Source organism: Macrobrachium rosenbergii, chromosome 15 (genome assembly GCF_040412425.1).
Source record: "Macrobrachium rosenbergii isolate ZJJX-2024 chromosome 15, ASM4041242v1, whole genome shotgun sequence".
NCBI classification, from domain to species: Eukaryota; Metazoa; Arthropoda; class Malacostraca; order Decapoda; family Palaemonidae; genus Macrobrachium; species Macrobrachium rosenbergii.
The window spans coordinates 58,809,298-58,826,797 of record NC_089755.1 but is presented as its reverse complement, the minus strand read 5'-3'; the positions used below and the strand labels follow the sequence as shown (position 1 = coordinate 58,826,797).

Here is a 17,500-nt window from a genome sequence, read left to right as displayed (position 1 = left end):
TCTAAGTGATGGAGAGACTAGTCTGAATCACATCTTTATAGCAGGATAGCCCACCTTCGCCGCCCCCCAACCCCCCAAAAAAATTAATCTGTGATATAAAACCAGTTTCTAAAATCAAACCTTAGGCCTAACATAACCGCCCCAGCCACCGCCAGAAAAGGAGAAACCTCTTCCTTCCTTCAGCAAAAACAAACTTAAATAAATAGAGAAATATATGGCATGCTATAACGTTACGATGCCTGGACCATTTACCGAAGCGTTTCTCCTCTGGGATTTCCAAATGGCTTTTGGATGAGTCCAATTTCTCTCGAACCTAGAATTATTATTTATCAAGTTTTTTCTTTCGATTTCTCGACGGATTCTTCGAGGGCATCAAAAGAAATGGAGATCTATGAAAAGATATATCTAAAACTTCCTCAGAGAACTTCTTCAGCTAACAGAAGTGATTACAGAAAGTTCCTGAGACATAGATTCTGTGCTGGCACAAGGCCACCTTGATCTAACAACGACGAAAGACAATCAACTTCGAAGTCAAAGACGCCATCGGAGGACGTGACAAAGAATCATTGTGTGTCTAAACAAGTAAAAAATGCGCCGAAGTTTCTTCGGCGCAATCGAGTTTTCTGTACAGCCGCTACAGCGTATAATCAAGGTCACCGAAAATAGATCTATCTTTCCGTGGCCTCGGTATACTGCTGTATGAGCCGCGGCCCATGAAACTTTAACCACGGCCCGGTGTTGCCTATCCTATATCGTTGCCCAGAAGCACGATTATGGCTAACTTTAACCTTAAATAAAATAAAAACTACTGAGGCTAGAGGGCTGCAATTTGGTATGGTTGATGATTGGAAGGAGGATGATCAACATACCAATTTGCAGCCCTCTAGCCCCAGTGGTTTCTATGATCTGAGGGCGGACAGAAAAAGTGCGAACAGAAAAAAGTGCGGACGGACAGACAAAGCCGGCACAATAGTTTTCTTTTACAGAAACTAAAAGCGACTTTTTAACTTTTTTCCAAGTCATGAATTTCCATTTTAACGTAGACTAATTTAGCATTAAGTACCTCTCTGACTTTCTCTTATATCACGGAAAACCAATTCTTAAAACGAAAAAGAACATCTTCACACACACACGGACTGTAAATTCACATTTCATGGTAGAGAATAAACTAATATGGTTACTTACACCAAATAAAGAGTTAACCAGAGCAGAAATAATTAAGAACAGACCATGGAGTAAGGAGGGAGAATGTGAAGAATGGAATGGAATGGAATGGGAATGGGAATGGGAAGGGGTAGGGGGAATGGGGAGGTGGGGGTAAACCAAGGTTGAAAAAACTAATTAAGGCGCCAGTTCTTGAAGGAATTATGCAGAGGTAGGCGCATTATTATTATTATTATTATTATTATTATTATTATTATTATTTCCACTAGAAAAAATACATTGATCTTATCCGCATCAAAATTAATATCATGTAAAATATAAATTTTTAGTATATTGTTAATAACTAAATACAAAGATTTGTAAAAATTTTTTAAGTGCATATTTAAAAAATTCAAATTAAAAAACAAATTAAAACATTAAAATTAAAGTTTTTAAAGTGCATATTTAACAATACACAAAGATTTAAATTAAGAAATTCAAATTCCAAAAACATATTAAAATTAATAGTTTTTAAAGTGCACATTTAAAAACACACAGAGATTTAAATTAAGAAATTCAAATTCAGATTCAAAAAACATAATTCAAAAACAAGAGTTACCAAACCCACTCACGCTTCTTCTCCAACTCACCCGAGATCCAGCTCCCGTTGAAGGTGTGGATCTTGAAGTCGTCTCCTAGCAGGTCCTCTAACTCGAATCTCCGACCTTTGACCCTCGGCCCGTCGTCCGGCGGCGTCAGGAGCAAGACCGAGGTCACTATCATGCCCAGAACGAAGCAGATGACCAGGACTGCGATGATAATACCTTTCCAGTTTCTTTGGTTGGGAGTGGCAGCGGCCAATTCCTGCAAGAATTCGAAGGTGGCTGTCAGTGAGGGCGGCTTCCGTCGGATGGGGTTGGAGATGTCAGTTGTCTAGATTTATTTATTCTTTATATATTTTTTTTTTTTTGTATTTTTAAGACATTTAGGGGTCTTTGAAGCCGATGGGAACCAGTACAGCCAGCGTTACATGCTTGTAGATGGAGGGCAGGGATCTAAAATCTATTAATATTACTATGAATATCAACTGTTGTCTAGATTTATAAATAGACATTTAGGGGGTGTCTCAAGGCAATGGGAACCAGTACAGCCAGCGTTACATGCTTATAAATGAAGGACAGGGACCTACATGCTATGAACATTACTCCTATATGAATACCAGTCAAGTGGCCTTTGAATCAACTCTTAACATCGATTCAACATGATTGTCACGCGTCTGACGGCGCGTCAGAAATTCTAAATTGGCTTAATAACCCGATGATCAGGTATACAGAAGACTACGAAATTCTGTTCGATTAGGTGCCATGTATACTTTATTGCTCTCAGGACAAAATATATCGATTAACTCGCCACGCTAAGAAAAATAATCTTGATAATTTTTCAGCAATATCGACATATTTTCAGTGGACATTTTCCTTACCTTACATGGAGATTCAACATATTAAAAAGTCTCTTTTTTTCAGCAAGCTTAAAACCCCTTTTTTTAAAGTCAATTAATAACCCTGTTTTTTTAACAAACTAAAAGCCCCCCTTTTTAACACAATATAAAACCATGTTTTTTAACCAAATAAAACACTAGGCCTATATGAAAAAACTTGTAGATAAAAATTCTTCCATACGTTTTAGAGTAATAAAAAACAGACAGAACGAACGAACACTAAACAACTAAACAAAAACAACAAAAAAAATTCTAACATGTTAGAGTAACTGAAAATAGAAAAAACGCACTCTATAAATAAATGAAAAAAATTCTTCAAAACATCGTACAGTCATCCAAAACAGACAGAACGAACGGATCCTACAAATAAAATATATAATAAAAAGTTCTCCCAAACGTATTTGATCAACTCAAATAGACAGAACGAAGGAACCCTATAAACAAAACAAAATATTTCCAAATATCTTAAAGCAATCCAAAACAGACAGAACGAACGGACCTTATAAACAAAACAAAATTATTCTACATATCTTAAAAGTAATTCTCAACAGAACGAACGGACCCTATAAACAAAACAATATTATTATAAATATCTTAAAGTAATTCTAAACAGATAGAACGGAACCTGTAAACAAAATAATGATTAAAAAATAATAAAAATAACACGCATCTCTTCCCGGACCAGTCCGGAGAGTGTAAGTCGAAACAGACTTCCCGCGTGCGTGCGCGCACAATTGCCAGCCAGTCACAACGACCCACAGTTATGCAAATCGTGATTGGGAATTAAGGATAATACGACTGTTGGGATGCTGCTAGTTCCTCCAGCAGGTCAGAGGTTTTAATCCGGGCTTTTGCTGTTTGCGAGGGAGCCAGGGATTAATTCCATTTTTCTCAGGGTGGGGGAGGGAGGGGGGAGGGGGCGGAATTTGCATAATTCTATTATACAAGTTAGCTTTGGTAGAGAGATTAAGGCATCTCTCTCTCTCTCTCGGCAACAGCCACCGTTTGCGATTGAATCCGTTTGTATGTATTGATAGGGATCATGTGTTCAAATACACACATACATACATACATACATACATACATATATATATATATATATTATATATATATATATATATATATATATATATATATATATATATATATATATATATATTATATATATATATATATATATATATATATATATATATATACACATACACACACACTCACATACACATTTTCACCACCGCAAGCAAAGCCAATTTTAAGAGCAAGATTTCACGCGACACTTCAAGTCCAAAAGCGCATATTACCACATACGACTCTCTCTCTCTCTCTCTCTCTCTCTCTCTCAAACGTCAGCGATAAGACCGAGGGAAGCGGCCGAGCCATGTGTCATTCCATACGACAACTTATCTCCTCTCACAAGCGAAAGACTTCGGACGATGAAGAACGTATGTCTGACGTTTTTCTGGGCAAAAACATTTACCCTTAAAATTGCTAAAAAGTCTTCTTTTTGTTTTGTGATTATTTATGGAATGAGACGGACTGGAAGTACGAAGTTGGTTTATTTTTGATAGTATATTTGCAATGGCGTTGCAGGAGAGAGACTGTCAGATTAAAATTAAATAGTATGAAAGGAATGGAAGGCAGAACTTATAAGAGTTTCAACTAATCTTTTGACAGTTGACAGCAGTGTTTGATAAGAACTTGCCGCAGCTTTTTATTTTCTGCACCCGGTCTCTCTCTCTCTCTCTCTCTCTCTCTCTCTCTATATATATATATATATATATATATATATACAATTATATATTATATATATTTATGTATATATATATACAAACACATACATATACATCCATACATACGTATTCTTCCAATCGTTCCACCAACACCGTCTGAAACATGGAACTGCATAACCAATCCTAATTATCGTCCACAATCAACCACAATCTAATCTAGGTATCCAATCTATCCGCCATCTTTCTCAAACCAATGACTGGGGAGGAGTGTCAATATTACGTATTAAACCTTTCGTGGTTTATTATTATTCTTTTTTATTATTATTAAATGATATTCGGCCACTGCAAATGCAATTACCAGAGCAAATAGTCTTGAAGATGATGACACGTCTCATGGTTCAGATGGTAATTGCAAATATATAGGTATGAATGTGTATGTATGTGTATATATTTATATATAATATATATATAATATATATATATTATATATATACATATATATATGTATATATTTATATATACGTATATATATATGTATAAATTATATATATTATATATATATATATATATATATATATATATATATATATATATATATATATATATATATATATATATATATTTTATTCATGTACTGCACAACTGTACATACGGAATTGACCAAAAGTGTTACTTGCTAAACAAACTTGTACAGAGTAGAATAATAATTTAGAACAACACTGGGGAAAAAAAACCCACTAAATGAACACACACACGCAAATTGTAAGGCGGTAAAAGCAAGCTGGGACTCTCTCTCTCTCTCTCTCTCTCTCTCTCTCTCTCTCTCTCTCTCTCTCTCTCTCTCTCTCGTGCGTGAGTGTACACTTCCCCCGTTCTATGTTCGTAAATGTTCACCTGTTCGTATTGATCCAAAGGTCGTGTTTACGTCTACGAACGGGATTGGTGGAAGGGGGGGGGGGGTTTAACCCCTTTACCACAGAGTAACCAGGAGTTATCAGAACTAGAACAGGTTTTCCACACTCGAGTAGTCGGGTTTAAGATCCGTTTGTACGCTGACATTACGCAGTATACGCAGTGGTTGAAAAAGAAAGACTATTTATTCTAAGACAGTATATATTCCTTTGTATATATTCCTAAGTATATATTCATTTGCTGAAATTGAAGTGAATTTATAATACAGTTAACTACTGGCTTCATAATCCTCTCTCTCTCTCTCTCTCTCTCTCTCTCAAGTACACCATCTGAATACTCTTCCATACCCGGTCGCTTTCTTGATCAGTATAAACATTATTTACTGCAAAGGAACTGTTCGAGAATTCCGAAAAAACATGAATAAAACGACAATAATTAGATAGAATGTTTCTCTCTCTCTCTCTCTCTCTCTCTCTCTCTCTCTCTCTCGTACGAAGACAATCATTAGATATATTTTCTATTTATAAATCTCCTTCGTTGGTTACATTTTTGTTATTAATTAGCCCTAAGAGACAACAAGGCCAGCCCTATCCAACCTCAAAAAAAAAAAAAAAAAAAAAAAAAAAAAAAAAAAAAAAAAAAAAGGACCCCTTCTATACAGCCCCAAAATGGAGGGCAGTATCTGTAAAATTTTCGAAATTGGGACATGCCAGCTACTTGGCTCGTGAGACTAATATAGAAGTTACTAGTTTCAGGATGATTCCTCAAAGCTTTCCACGAGCATTTAGGGGATCCCATTTGCAGCATCTGCAAAATCAGTAGTAAGGCAAGGGAGTATCTACCATTCTTCTCAGTCTTGTATTTTCGCAGATATTGCAGTCTTCCATTTTAGGCCAGTATACGGCAGAACACCTCACCTCTGTCTGTGTCTGTCTGTGGTCAAGCACAAATTAACCGCCATTACCGCCGACCGGTCTCGGTAAATATGACCGACGGTTATTACCGTAAGAACCTCCCATGAATTACGCGTGGGCCAAAGGACGCCCCCCGCGCCCAATTATAGAATCGCGCCGTCTGCCCGACGCTGCAACAGATACGTTTAATGGGGCGCTTTGGATCAGGCCCGCCAGCCGTTTCGACTCGCCCATGGGCGGTACATGGCTGGGCGAAGCTTTGAATTAAACGGCCATCATGTCTGATTTATGTCTTAATGTCTTCTCGATGGTTCAAAAAAGAGGTTTTAATTTATAAGCGATTAAGAAAATGGGCGTATTTGATGATAAAATGGTTTTTTTGCATTGTCAATACAAGATTGAATTTTCGCTTATGCATTATGTAACAATTTTCTGCTTCAATAATATTTATCAATGACATCTCTCTCTCTCTTTCTCTCTCTCAGTCACGAAATGCAGTTCTTCGAAGTAGCAGTATCCTCAAGGCTTGTAAAATTCATTGTCATACTCTCTCTCTCTCTCTCTCTCTCTCTCAATTCCTATACGCGCAATTATAGAGTATCAATATCGTCATGACTTCTAAAATCCATATCTATAGCCTCTCTCTCTCTCTCTCTCTCTCTCTCTCACACACACAATAAAAGATAATTCTTGAAGGGTTAAACATACAAATAGCAAATCCAACCTACATCTGTAGCCTCTCTCTCTCTCTCTCTCTCTCTCTTATGGCACCACCTTTCTCGAAAGAGCCAATAAGCATGATATCGTCAGTACACCAGATTCCATTTGTTTGTGATAGTGGCAGTTACAGTGAAGTTACGGTGAAGTTACAGTGAAGTTACAGTATCTGGGATATTTCTGCTGTAACATTTAGTTTAAACTGCATATGAGGAAATTACTGTAAGGCTGTGTGGTAACTGATGGTATAACTATATATACATACATATATATATATATATATATATATATATATATATATATATATATATATATATATATATATATATATATATAATTTATATATTTATATATTGGGTAAATTAATAAGCTCTGGATAGTTAGTACCAAGTCTTAAAAATGTAATAACTTAATTTTAAATACAGATACATAAAAAAATGGCACTGATATATAAAATAAAATGACTAAATTTTGCCTAGAGTGTCTACTTAGAAAAAGATAACTTAATTTTATCTAGAGACACATAAAAAAATGCATTGCCATTTAAAATGAACTGACTCAAATTTGCCTAAATAATCCCTCATATTTCGTGAAAAAAAAAAATAAAAAATAAATTTTATCTAGAGATAACTATATAGAAAAACTGCATTGCTATATAAAATAAGTTACTAAAATTTACATAAAGAATATTTTATATTTCATTTAAAAATTAGTTACAAAATGCAACTCATCAAATATAGAGAATCTGTATCACTATATTTTCCTATATCAACACAGCTTTGATAAACATTTTTTAAAGGGAAAACATTGGAACAAATTTAAATTTAAAAAACACTAATTGAACTATGAAGAATCAATGCAAAAAAAAAACATTTAAACTTATATACGTAAAATAAAAATTGGAAAAAAAAATATCAGTAATCAACGTCAAACAAAAGATATTCGACCAAATTTACGCACAGAAATTAATAAAAAAAAACATACAATGGAAATCAATACCGAAATCGATTCACCAGAAACAAAAAAAAATATATATATGGAAATTAATAAAAAACAAAAACATATTAGAAATCAACGCAGATTTTTTTCACCAGAAACAAAAAAAAATATGTAAAAAAATTATGAGAAATCAATACAAAAATTGTATCACCAAAAACAGATGAACATATGGAAATTAGAGAAAAAAAAACAGAAAAACATATTAGAAATCAATACCGAAATCGATTCACCAAAAACAAAAAAATATGGAAAAAAAATAAATATATATATATATATATATATATATATATAAAAAAATAATATATATATATATATATATATATATTAACTTTATCACATACACAATTGTTCTGTGCATTAGTAGAATTACTAAAATTCAAACTGGATATCTATTGGAGTTTTTATTCAAAAAGTTACAAGCTTTTCTTGGACAAACAATTATCAAGCATCCGTACAATTGTACGGATACTTGATAATGTGGACTGTTTGTCCAAGAAAGCTTGTAACTTTCTGAATAAAAACTCCAATAGATACCATCCAGTTTGAATAGGTCCTTTTAGTATATATATATATATATATATATATATATATATATATATATATATATATATATATATATACACACATATATATATATATATATATATATATATATATATATATATATATAAAAAATATATATATATATATATATATGTTAGATGTCAATACAGATTTTAATTCACAGAAACATGAAAAAAAAATTATGAGAAATCAACACAGAAATCGCCTCACCAAAAAAAAAAACGAAAAAAATATGGAAATTAATTAAAAAAAACAACAAAACATATATTAGAAATCAATACAGATTTTATTCACCAGAAACCCCCCCCAAAAAAAGACTAAATTCCCCAAAGGGAACATTCGCCTGACAAAACAAAAGGTGATGAACGGAACGAGTTTTAAAAGGCAGGGCACAACACTTCAAAAGGTACTCGACCAGACAGAACTGTTTCTCATCTAATTTGGCGGAGCGTTTTATAACAGTGGCCCTGGTGATCTCTTGTAAGAGAGATTGGGCAATATCGCTCTTGTGATCAACCACTGGCGGTGAATGACGCAAGAGAATGCGTGTGTGTGTGTGTGTATGTGTGGTGAAAGGAGTCGCTGTTTGGCATTTATACGATTCCATCATCTGCCGAAAAAAGAGTAACTCCAGTTTCATTTAAAACAAGTGAAAAATACGCCGAAGTTTCTTCGGCGCAATCGAGTTTTCAGTACAGCATATAATCAAGGCCACAGATAATAGATCTATCCTTCGGTGGTCTCGGTATAATTCTGTATGAGCAGCGGCCCATGAAACTTTAACCACGGCCCGGTGGTGGACTGTCCTATATCGTTGCCATAAGCACGATTATGGATAACTTTATCCTTAAATAAAATAAAAACTACTGAGGCTAGAAGGCTGAAATTTGGTATGTTTGATGACTGGAGGGTGAATGATCAACATACCAATTTGCAGCCCTCTAGCCTCAGTAGTTTTCAAGATCTGAGGGCGGACAGAAAAAGTGCGGATGGACAGACAAAGCCGGCACAATAGTTTTCTTTTACAGAAAACTAAAAATAAATGCCATTTTAAACCTTTTAAACAGCACAATGTCACCACAAAGAAATGATAGCTAAAATCACAGATAGTTGAAATGCTTCCCATCTTATTTATGGCCTGACGTCACTACGTTACGCCTTTGTATAACGGCGCCGAACAGAGCAAATTTAATGCTCACTAAACTGAAAAATTTGACCGGAGACAAGACAAAATATGTTTATGAAATGGCGTAAAGTTTTTACGCTCTGAACACCATAAAAAAACCTGATAAACACGTGAGCATAACCACACACGCCTGATGCAGAATGTGAGTAGATACGCTCCTGCTTGTGAGGAGAGGAGAGAGAGAGAGAGAGAGAGAGAGAGAGAGAGAGAGAGAGAGAGAGAGAGAGAGAGAGAGAGAGAACTGAAACCAATTATAACCCCAGAATGGTCTCTTGTTCTCTTTTTCCCGGCGGTAATTTCGGGAAAAACCAAAGGACGCCTCCATTACCCGAGCGCCATTCTCAGACAGCACTTTTAGTTTTCTGTAAAAGAAAACTATTGTGCCGGCTTTGTCTGTCCGCCCGCACTTTGTCTGTCCGCCCGCACTTTTTCTGTCCGCCCTCAGATCTTCAAAACTACTGCGGCTAGAGGGCTGCATATTGTTACGTTGATCATCCACCCTCCAATCATCAAACATACCAAATTGCAGCCCTCTATCCTTAGTAGTTTTTTATTTTATTTAAGATAGCTATAGTCGTGGTTCTGGTAACGATATATAGGCCAGGCTACCATCGGGCCATGGTTAAAGTTTCATGGGCCGCTGCTCATACAACATTATACCGAGACCACCGGAAGACAGATCTATTTTCGGTGGCCTTGATTATAAGGTGTAGCAGCTGTACAGAAAGCTCGATTGCGCCGAAGAAACTTCGGAGCATTTTTTACGTTTTTTTTTCTTCACCAGCGAGTGAAAAGAAAGTTGTACATTTAGTTGCCGCGAAGAAAACGTTCGGATTTGTTCCTCCGACAGAGAGATAACGAAGATGACAAATCATTTCCGTTCGTATTTGCTGTAAAAAGATTTTCCTTTCCTTTTTTCTGGGTGGGGGTTGCTTCCGAGAGCGACCGCGGCGCGTATTCACGTGGAAAAATGTTCAAAGGCGCGATTTCGAGAAGGGATAATTAGGTTATCGCTACTGAATAGAGACCGTGTGGGTGTGCGATTAAAAGAACGTCTTCCAAACCATCATTTCTCATATATTTTCTCGACACGCATAATGCGAAATGGATGGAAATATAGCCCTATCAATCAATGAGTCAATCAATCAAGTGAATGGAAATATATCCCTATCAATCAATGAGTCAGTCAATCAACTGAATGGAAATATATCCCTATCAATCATTGAGTCAATCAGCCAACTGAATGGAAATATATCCCTATCAATCCATGAGTCAATCAATCAACGGAATGGAAATATAGCTCTATCAATCAATGAGTAAATCAGTCAACTGAATGGAAATATATCCCTGTCTATCAATGAGTAAATCAATCAACTGAATGGAAATATAGCCATCTATCAATCAACGAGTCAATCAATCAACTGAATGGAAATATAGCCCTATCAATCAATGAGTCAATCAGTCAACTGAATGGAAATATAGCCCTATCAATCAATGAGTCAATGAATCAACAGCTTTCGAAGTTATGGAAAAAAAAAGTCGTGACAATTCTATAATTAGTGAAAATTGCAAATGAGCCTCAGAAGCAAACTCTTATATTGCTTTTTTCATATTTTGTCAATTACATTTATTCAAAAAGTTTATGATTGGATTAATTGCAAATGTTAAAGTTTCTGACAAAATGCCACTGATCGATTTAATTCCAAAACTTGACAGCCGCTGCTCATTATACTTTGGACGTTCACGCAACAAATGTTTAATTGTTGTCACTACTTTGCGCTGGGAGGATGCAGGAGCGGGGTTATGGGGGTTTTAGGTATTACAATTTATAAATTAAGGGTTGCTGTAAGAGAAGCAGGAACCAGGTTTCCCTAAAATCCCCCACAACTTAAAGCTTCAATCTCCCGAAGTACTATCTCTCTACCAGCTGTCCTTAAACCAAAATCCAAAATCTTGAAGTACTATTTTTAAGCTTTCTAAACCTCCCGAAGTACTATTTCTCTACCAGCTTTCCTTAAACCTCCAAAATCGAAGCTTCAATCTCCCGAAGTACTATTTCTCTACCAGCTTTCCTTAAACCTCCAAAAATTGAAGCTCTAATCTCCCGAAGTACTATTTCTCTACCAGCTGTCCTTAAACCTCCAAACTGAAGCTTTAATCTCCCGAAGTATCATTTCTCTACCAGCTTTCCTTAAACCCCCAAAATCGAAGCTTTAATCTCCCGAAGTACCATTTCTCTACCAGCTTTCCTTAAACCTCCAAAATTAAAGCTTCAATCTCCCGAAGTACTATTTCTCTATCAGCCTTCCTTAAACCTCCAAAATCAGCGATTTCATCTCCCGAAGCATCTCTACCAAGTCTGCAACTACAATTCACAAATTAGGGGTTACTGAAGGAAAAGCAGAAACCAGCTTTCCTTCAAACCCCCCAAAATAGAAGCTTTAATCTCCCGGAGTACCTACAGACTTTGCAACATCATCGTAGTCATTACAAATCGCCAGTGACCGGACGCGATGATCCCAGAGTCGCCGACTGCGGCACCTGAGCTTAATAATTCAAGGAACCTCAAATCGTTATAAATAGCAGAACGTCGATGGGAGACTGGTCCGATATTGCGTAGACTCTGGGACGGACTTTGAATAATTCAGAATGAGGCGATTTTTTTTTTTTTTTTTTTGATTTTGTTCATCGTTATAGTACATTGTCTTTGATAAAATGGGAATGCAGATGCATGCACACACTTTCATATACGTGTATATATATATATATATATATATATATATATATATATATATATATATATATATATATATATATATATATATATATATATATATATATATATATATATATATATATATATATATATATATATATATATATATATATATATATATATATAAATATAAATATATATATATATATATAAAGATAAAGAAAAATTTTTGTAGGCAAAAGAAGGTGAATTTCAGTGGCTATGAGAAAGAGAGGCTACATGAACAACGGTGAGGACAGTACAATATATGATGGTACTGCCTAACGGGTGTTCCCATTCGTCAATTAACCTTTTGTACTCTTCAACTTCATAACCAAAAATTGGAGTCACTTTTTACATTATTGCATTTTTACGCTCTCTTATCCATTCATACGCCGATCCATATACTTATACTTATTAGAAATAACATGATAATTTATAGGTAGAAACTTAAAATAAATCTTAAAGAAAAGATAAAACATCGTTTATAAATCTGATTGGAAAACAACCTGCTTAGAACCATGACAACTAAATACTCATTTTGACCTGTGGTGAAATTCATACAATTTTTTACTCACAGATAAATTGGTACCTTTGACTTCCGCTGAAAATATATATACTCATTTGACTTAATTTAATTCAGATATTCATCTGCCTCACGGCAAAAAAAAAAAAAAATTATACAATTTTTGACTCATTGAAAAATTGGTACCCTTTGACTTCCGGGGAAAAGCTTGCTCTCATTTGACTTACTTTAGTACACATACCCATCTGACTCACGACTAAATGGACTCTCATTTGACTCACCTCTTCGACGGCAGCCTGGGCGGCGTTATTCGGTGCCAAGGACTTCCGCCTGTCGCGTTTCTTCTCGGCCGCCGTCATTTTTCCCCCCACAAAAAAAAGACCTCTAATTTCGAGTCTACAAAAGCCAGGGGCGTAACAATGGAGATTTAATAAAAGATCGTATCAGGACGAGCAGCGGCGGGCTCTTAGTTCAATATCGTTTTTGAGATTAATGCCGTTAATAAGATCTTTTGTCATCAGACCACGGGCAGGTAATTGGATTCACTGGTTGGAAACGATTTTCACTGAGTTTCACTTTGACTGACAGCTTTGACCGTGCATCCCTGTCACATTTGCCCGGCAAGGATACCAAGTAACAGTGTCTTCATTTCCCTAAGAACTGTTTCATACAGTTTCGATACAGGTCGGAAACTCTGACAACAATATACATCTATCCTTCCACATACTCATCCAAGACACCTCTTGGTATAATCCTTTCTATATTGCATACACCAACCGGAAATGCACTGCGCAGTTTCATGACAGTTCCAAGTTTCACGACAGTTCCAATTTTCGTGGTCATTCCATAACAGTTTTAGTCACACGCTCTGAAAAAATTAGGAATAGAATTCCTTCGTTTTCAGAAATGAATTACATTCTTTTTTAGCACACTTCAGTGCCACATACGTGGTTTTGAGTGCCTGAGCACTTGGGGTCAAAGTTCATTTTACCTTTAGGCGTGTTTCCTGGAATGTAAATATATAATATGCACAAACACGTGACCACAAACACGTCGATTGTCACTTTTATATGTTTGTATTTCTCGGAATGGAACACGCAACGATCTCATATAAAAAAACCAATAAATCTATAAAGTTTTATAGAATATAAAAATGCACTTACGACAGATGCTTCAGAATAACATCTATTAACATTTGTCATTTACATGTAAAACAGGGAAATAGCTGATGGACAAGAATGTGGGAAGGAGGAAGGGAAGTCATTTTCAACACCCTAAAAAAATTGCGTCACAAAAAACTCAACTCTACAAAATAGCAGGTGTTTTTCTCCTACAAAAAAGACATGACACTTCCATAAATGAAAAACCAGTAAATCAATAAAACCAATTTTAGTTTTTAACTCTAAACCTCACAACATTGGCATGTTAATTTCCTCAGGAAAAAACACACAATGTACATGTACACATACATGTACATACAAACAGCAAATCGTACAATAAAACTGGGGAATATGTATTGTAAGGATCTCAATAATAATTCGTCCACGCACCTTAGAATTAGAGGAAGCTGATTAGAAGGCATTCCAAGTAAATACCTGAACAAAACCTCAGCTTCTAATTTCTCAGTTGTAGAGAGAGAGAGAGAGAGAGAGAGAGAGAGAGAGAGAGAGAGAGAGAGAGAGAGAGAGAGAGAGAGGCTGAAAACAGTGAGAGCTGAAACATCATACAATGTATCTCAACTTTAGTATGGATTCAAAACAACGGAATAATGAGAGAGAGAGAGAGAGAGAGAGAGAGAGAGAGAGAGAGAGAGAGAGAGAGAGAGAGAGAGCTGTGTTTCATGTCAGTACAATAATGCAATCCCTTACTATAACCCCAAAGTCGGTCAGAGCTACCATACCGACACCATCATACGCCTGTTGATGACGGAATGTAAACACTGACAGAGACCGAGATTAAAATGACACAGAAAGACAGGATAAACTGGATAGATATATATGACATTAAAGCAAGGAATTAGATGACTAATTTTAAAGGAGAAATAAGGCAGGACCCTCGACGTGACAACATCGTGGGCGAAGAAAAGCACACGTGGCAACGCAGTCCCATGCGTGCATCCCCGGGGATATTTTGCCTATCAACATTTTACTATGCTATACCATTCCAGAACTCTGAAGGTTGTGGCCTTAGCTTTCCCTTAAAATATCCAGGAAATAAAATCACTTGGATTCCCCACGTAGACACTATTCCCAGGAATTTTTCACTGGAACTATGTTCCGTTAATCGATACCAGAAGTTGGAATTCTCGTTAAAAATTTCAAATGAAGAGTGCGAGGTTCCCGTGTAGAGCTATGTCATAAATGCGATCTAGATTACATCCACTTGGCATCAGAGTGTGGATATTGTTATCAACTTTTCCAATCTGCGTTCTTGTGACATTTGTAGCAAGGGATTTAAAGAGACTCAGGACTCGTCGTGTCGATTTTGCCTTTCGCCCATGCGTTCATCAACAGCACACAAACACACAAACGATATTTACACCTGCTGGACGCACAGTTGCGACAGACACTGGCTACGCTCGCCTGCCTGGGACCATTATAAAGAGGTTGCCGCTGGCTGGCGCCCAGCGAACCGCTATCCCGCCGCTAGGTGGCTCCACCTCTCAGCTGACTTCCGAAAACTTTCGTACGATTTTCCATCTTTCGTCTGATAGCGGAAGTTCGTTGTTCGTCATCTGGAGTTAGCGGGGACCGTAGTACGGAAGTGGACCTTTCCTCTGACGCAATCTTGTTGTCGTCTGAGCAAACGGCGCCAAGATACTACGCCGAAAAATGCGACTGGAAATCACGGTGGATAGTACTAGGCATCTTTACGTCTGTAGTGAATCACGTGTCCGGGTGAGTACGTCTGAACATCGTTAAGCCTGATGCCTTGCTAGCGGCCAAAAAAACGAGACGAAGGTACAAATAAAAAGGTTATCTAGTGCTTATGTTCAATGAGCCCTGATGTCTTTAAATTACTGACTGACAAGAAGTCATAATATCAGACATTCAAAGACAGCATGACAAGAGATTTGATAAGTCTTTGATGATGTATCTTTGTGACGAAGTGAAGTTGCTTTTCTCTTACCAAAGAATAAATAGATAAATAAAATAAATAAATAAATAAATAAGTAAATAAATAAAGCAGTTACGATTTCCCAGAGTAAAAGAACGTCAGATTAAATTTCGAACTTTCACAGCTACGGCGATTCGAGCTAAGTTTGAGCTGACACCCTCTAGGGAAATAATGTATGGAGTTGTAAGGTGGTAAATCACCACTAAATACAAAATTAGAGAATGAATATAGCAATGACAATAATCTTACTTTTCCCCTTAACATTCATTACTAATGGAGAGGCCCTTAAGATTCAAAATATTATTAATAACTTCTTAACACATGTACATATGCATTATGTATTATGTATTCATACTTACACATGTAGATATCAGTATATGAATAATGCCACTGATAAATCAAAAGTACCTTGAAGCATTTTGATAAATGTCTATACTTATATCTGTTAACACAAGGTAATTAATTTTTATCATGGAAACCAATGCATACCTATATTCATTCATATCTGCTAACATAACGCATTTAGTTTTCATTATGGAAAAAAATATTCTTAAACCTTTTCATAATAAATATATGCCAACACTTATACCAACACCAATTATTAATTATTTTCATTATGGAAAATATGCCACTGGACAAATCACTTTTTAAGAAACAGTTTAGAAAACTTCGAACAGAGCATACGGCCGGCATTCCAACCCGACTCCCGATATCCCCTGGAATTGTGGCGAGACTGTAAATTTACTCAGAAACACACGGGGAGAGATGTCATGCATAGCAAGGCACAGAAACGGCCACTTATCACGATGTAGACAAAAAGCTATATGCTGAATTGCAGGGTGAATGGAGAATGCCCAAAACGTACAAAAGAAAGTTGAAATGGGTTCACGAAAGGGAAGCAAAAATTTGTCGTTTGCTAACGACCAGAACATGCATGGTAGGTTATTATTAAGATTTGTTTTGTAAAATGACACATTTCCAAGGTTTTTTTATTGATGGTTTCAGAGGAATTTTTTTTTAGTTCACGTGTCAAGGTGGGAGACCCGTTTCAGGTATAAAGAGAAAGAACTGAATATATATATATTTTTTTTAGGTTAAACCAAACTTAAGACACTGTTATCCACATGTAAAATCACACAGACATACGCACCCATATATATTGATTTATATACATACATACACGCACACACACATATATATAATTACATACAAATTATTTTTTCTCACATATACTAAGCCACAAATGTTATTCAACCTTATATATAAAAACCATGTCACCAAGACATATAATAATAATAATAATAATAATAATAATAATAATAATAATAATAATAATAATAATAATAATAATAATAAAGAATAGCAAACCCAGTGAGAGAATGAATGAAAGTATCACTATGGGTAGTATTCCAGTGTTCTCCCAAAGGATAATATCCTTT

The 17,500-nt window shown here is 35.8% G+C and overlaps 1 protein-coding gene across 9 annotated transcripts in view; it reads right to left on the bottom strand.

Annotated features, from left to right (window-relative positions):
* Positions 1–17,500, bottom strand: part of Dpp10 (Dipeptidyl peptidase 10) — a 619,010-nt gene that overhangs the window by 86,563 nt on the left and 514,947 nt on the right. For 5 of the 9 annotated variants that reach the window (XM_067118072.1, XM_067118067.1, XM_067118073.1 and 2 more), the window contains one exon: positions 1,794–2,007. In XM_067118072.1, the coding sequence (XP_066974173.1) occupies positions 1,794–2,007 (214 nt within the window). Of the gene's footprint in view, positions 1–1,793; positions 2,008–13,225; positions 13,951–15,483; positions 15,544–17,500 lie in introns of those variants that run through there. The other 4 variants (XM_067118071.1, XM_067118066.1, XM_067118070.1 and 1 more) reach the window with 4 other exon arrangements.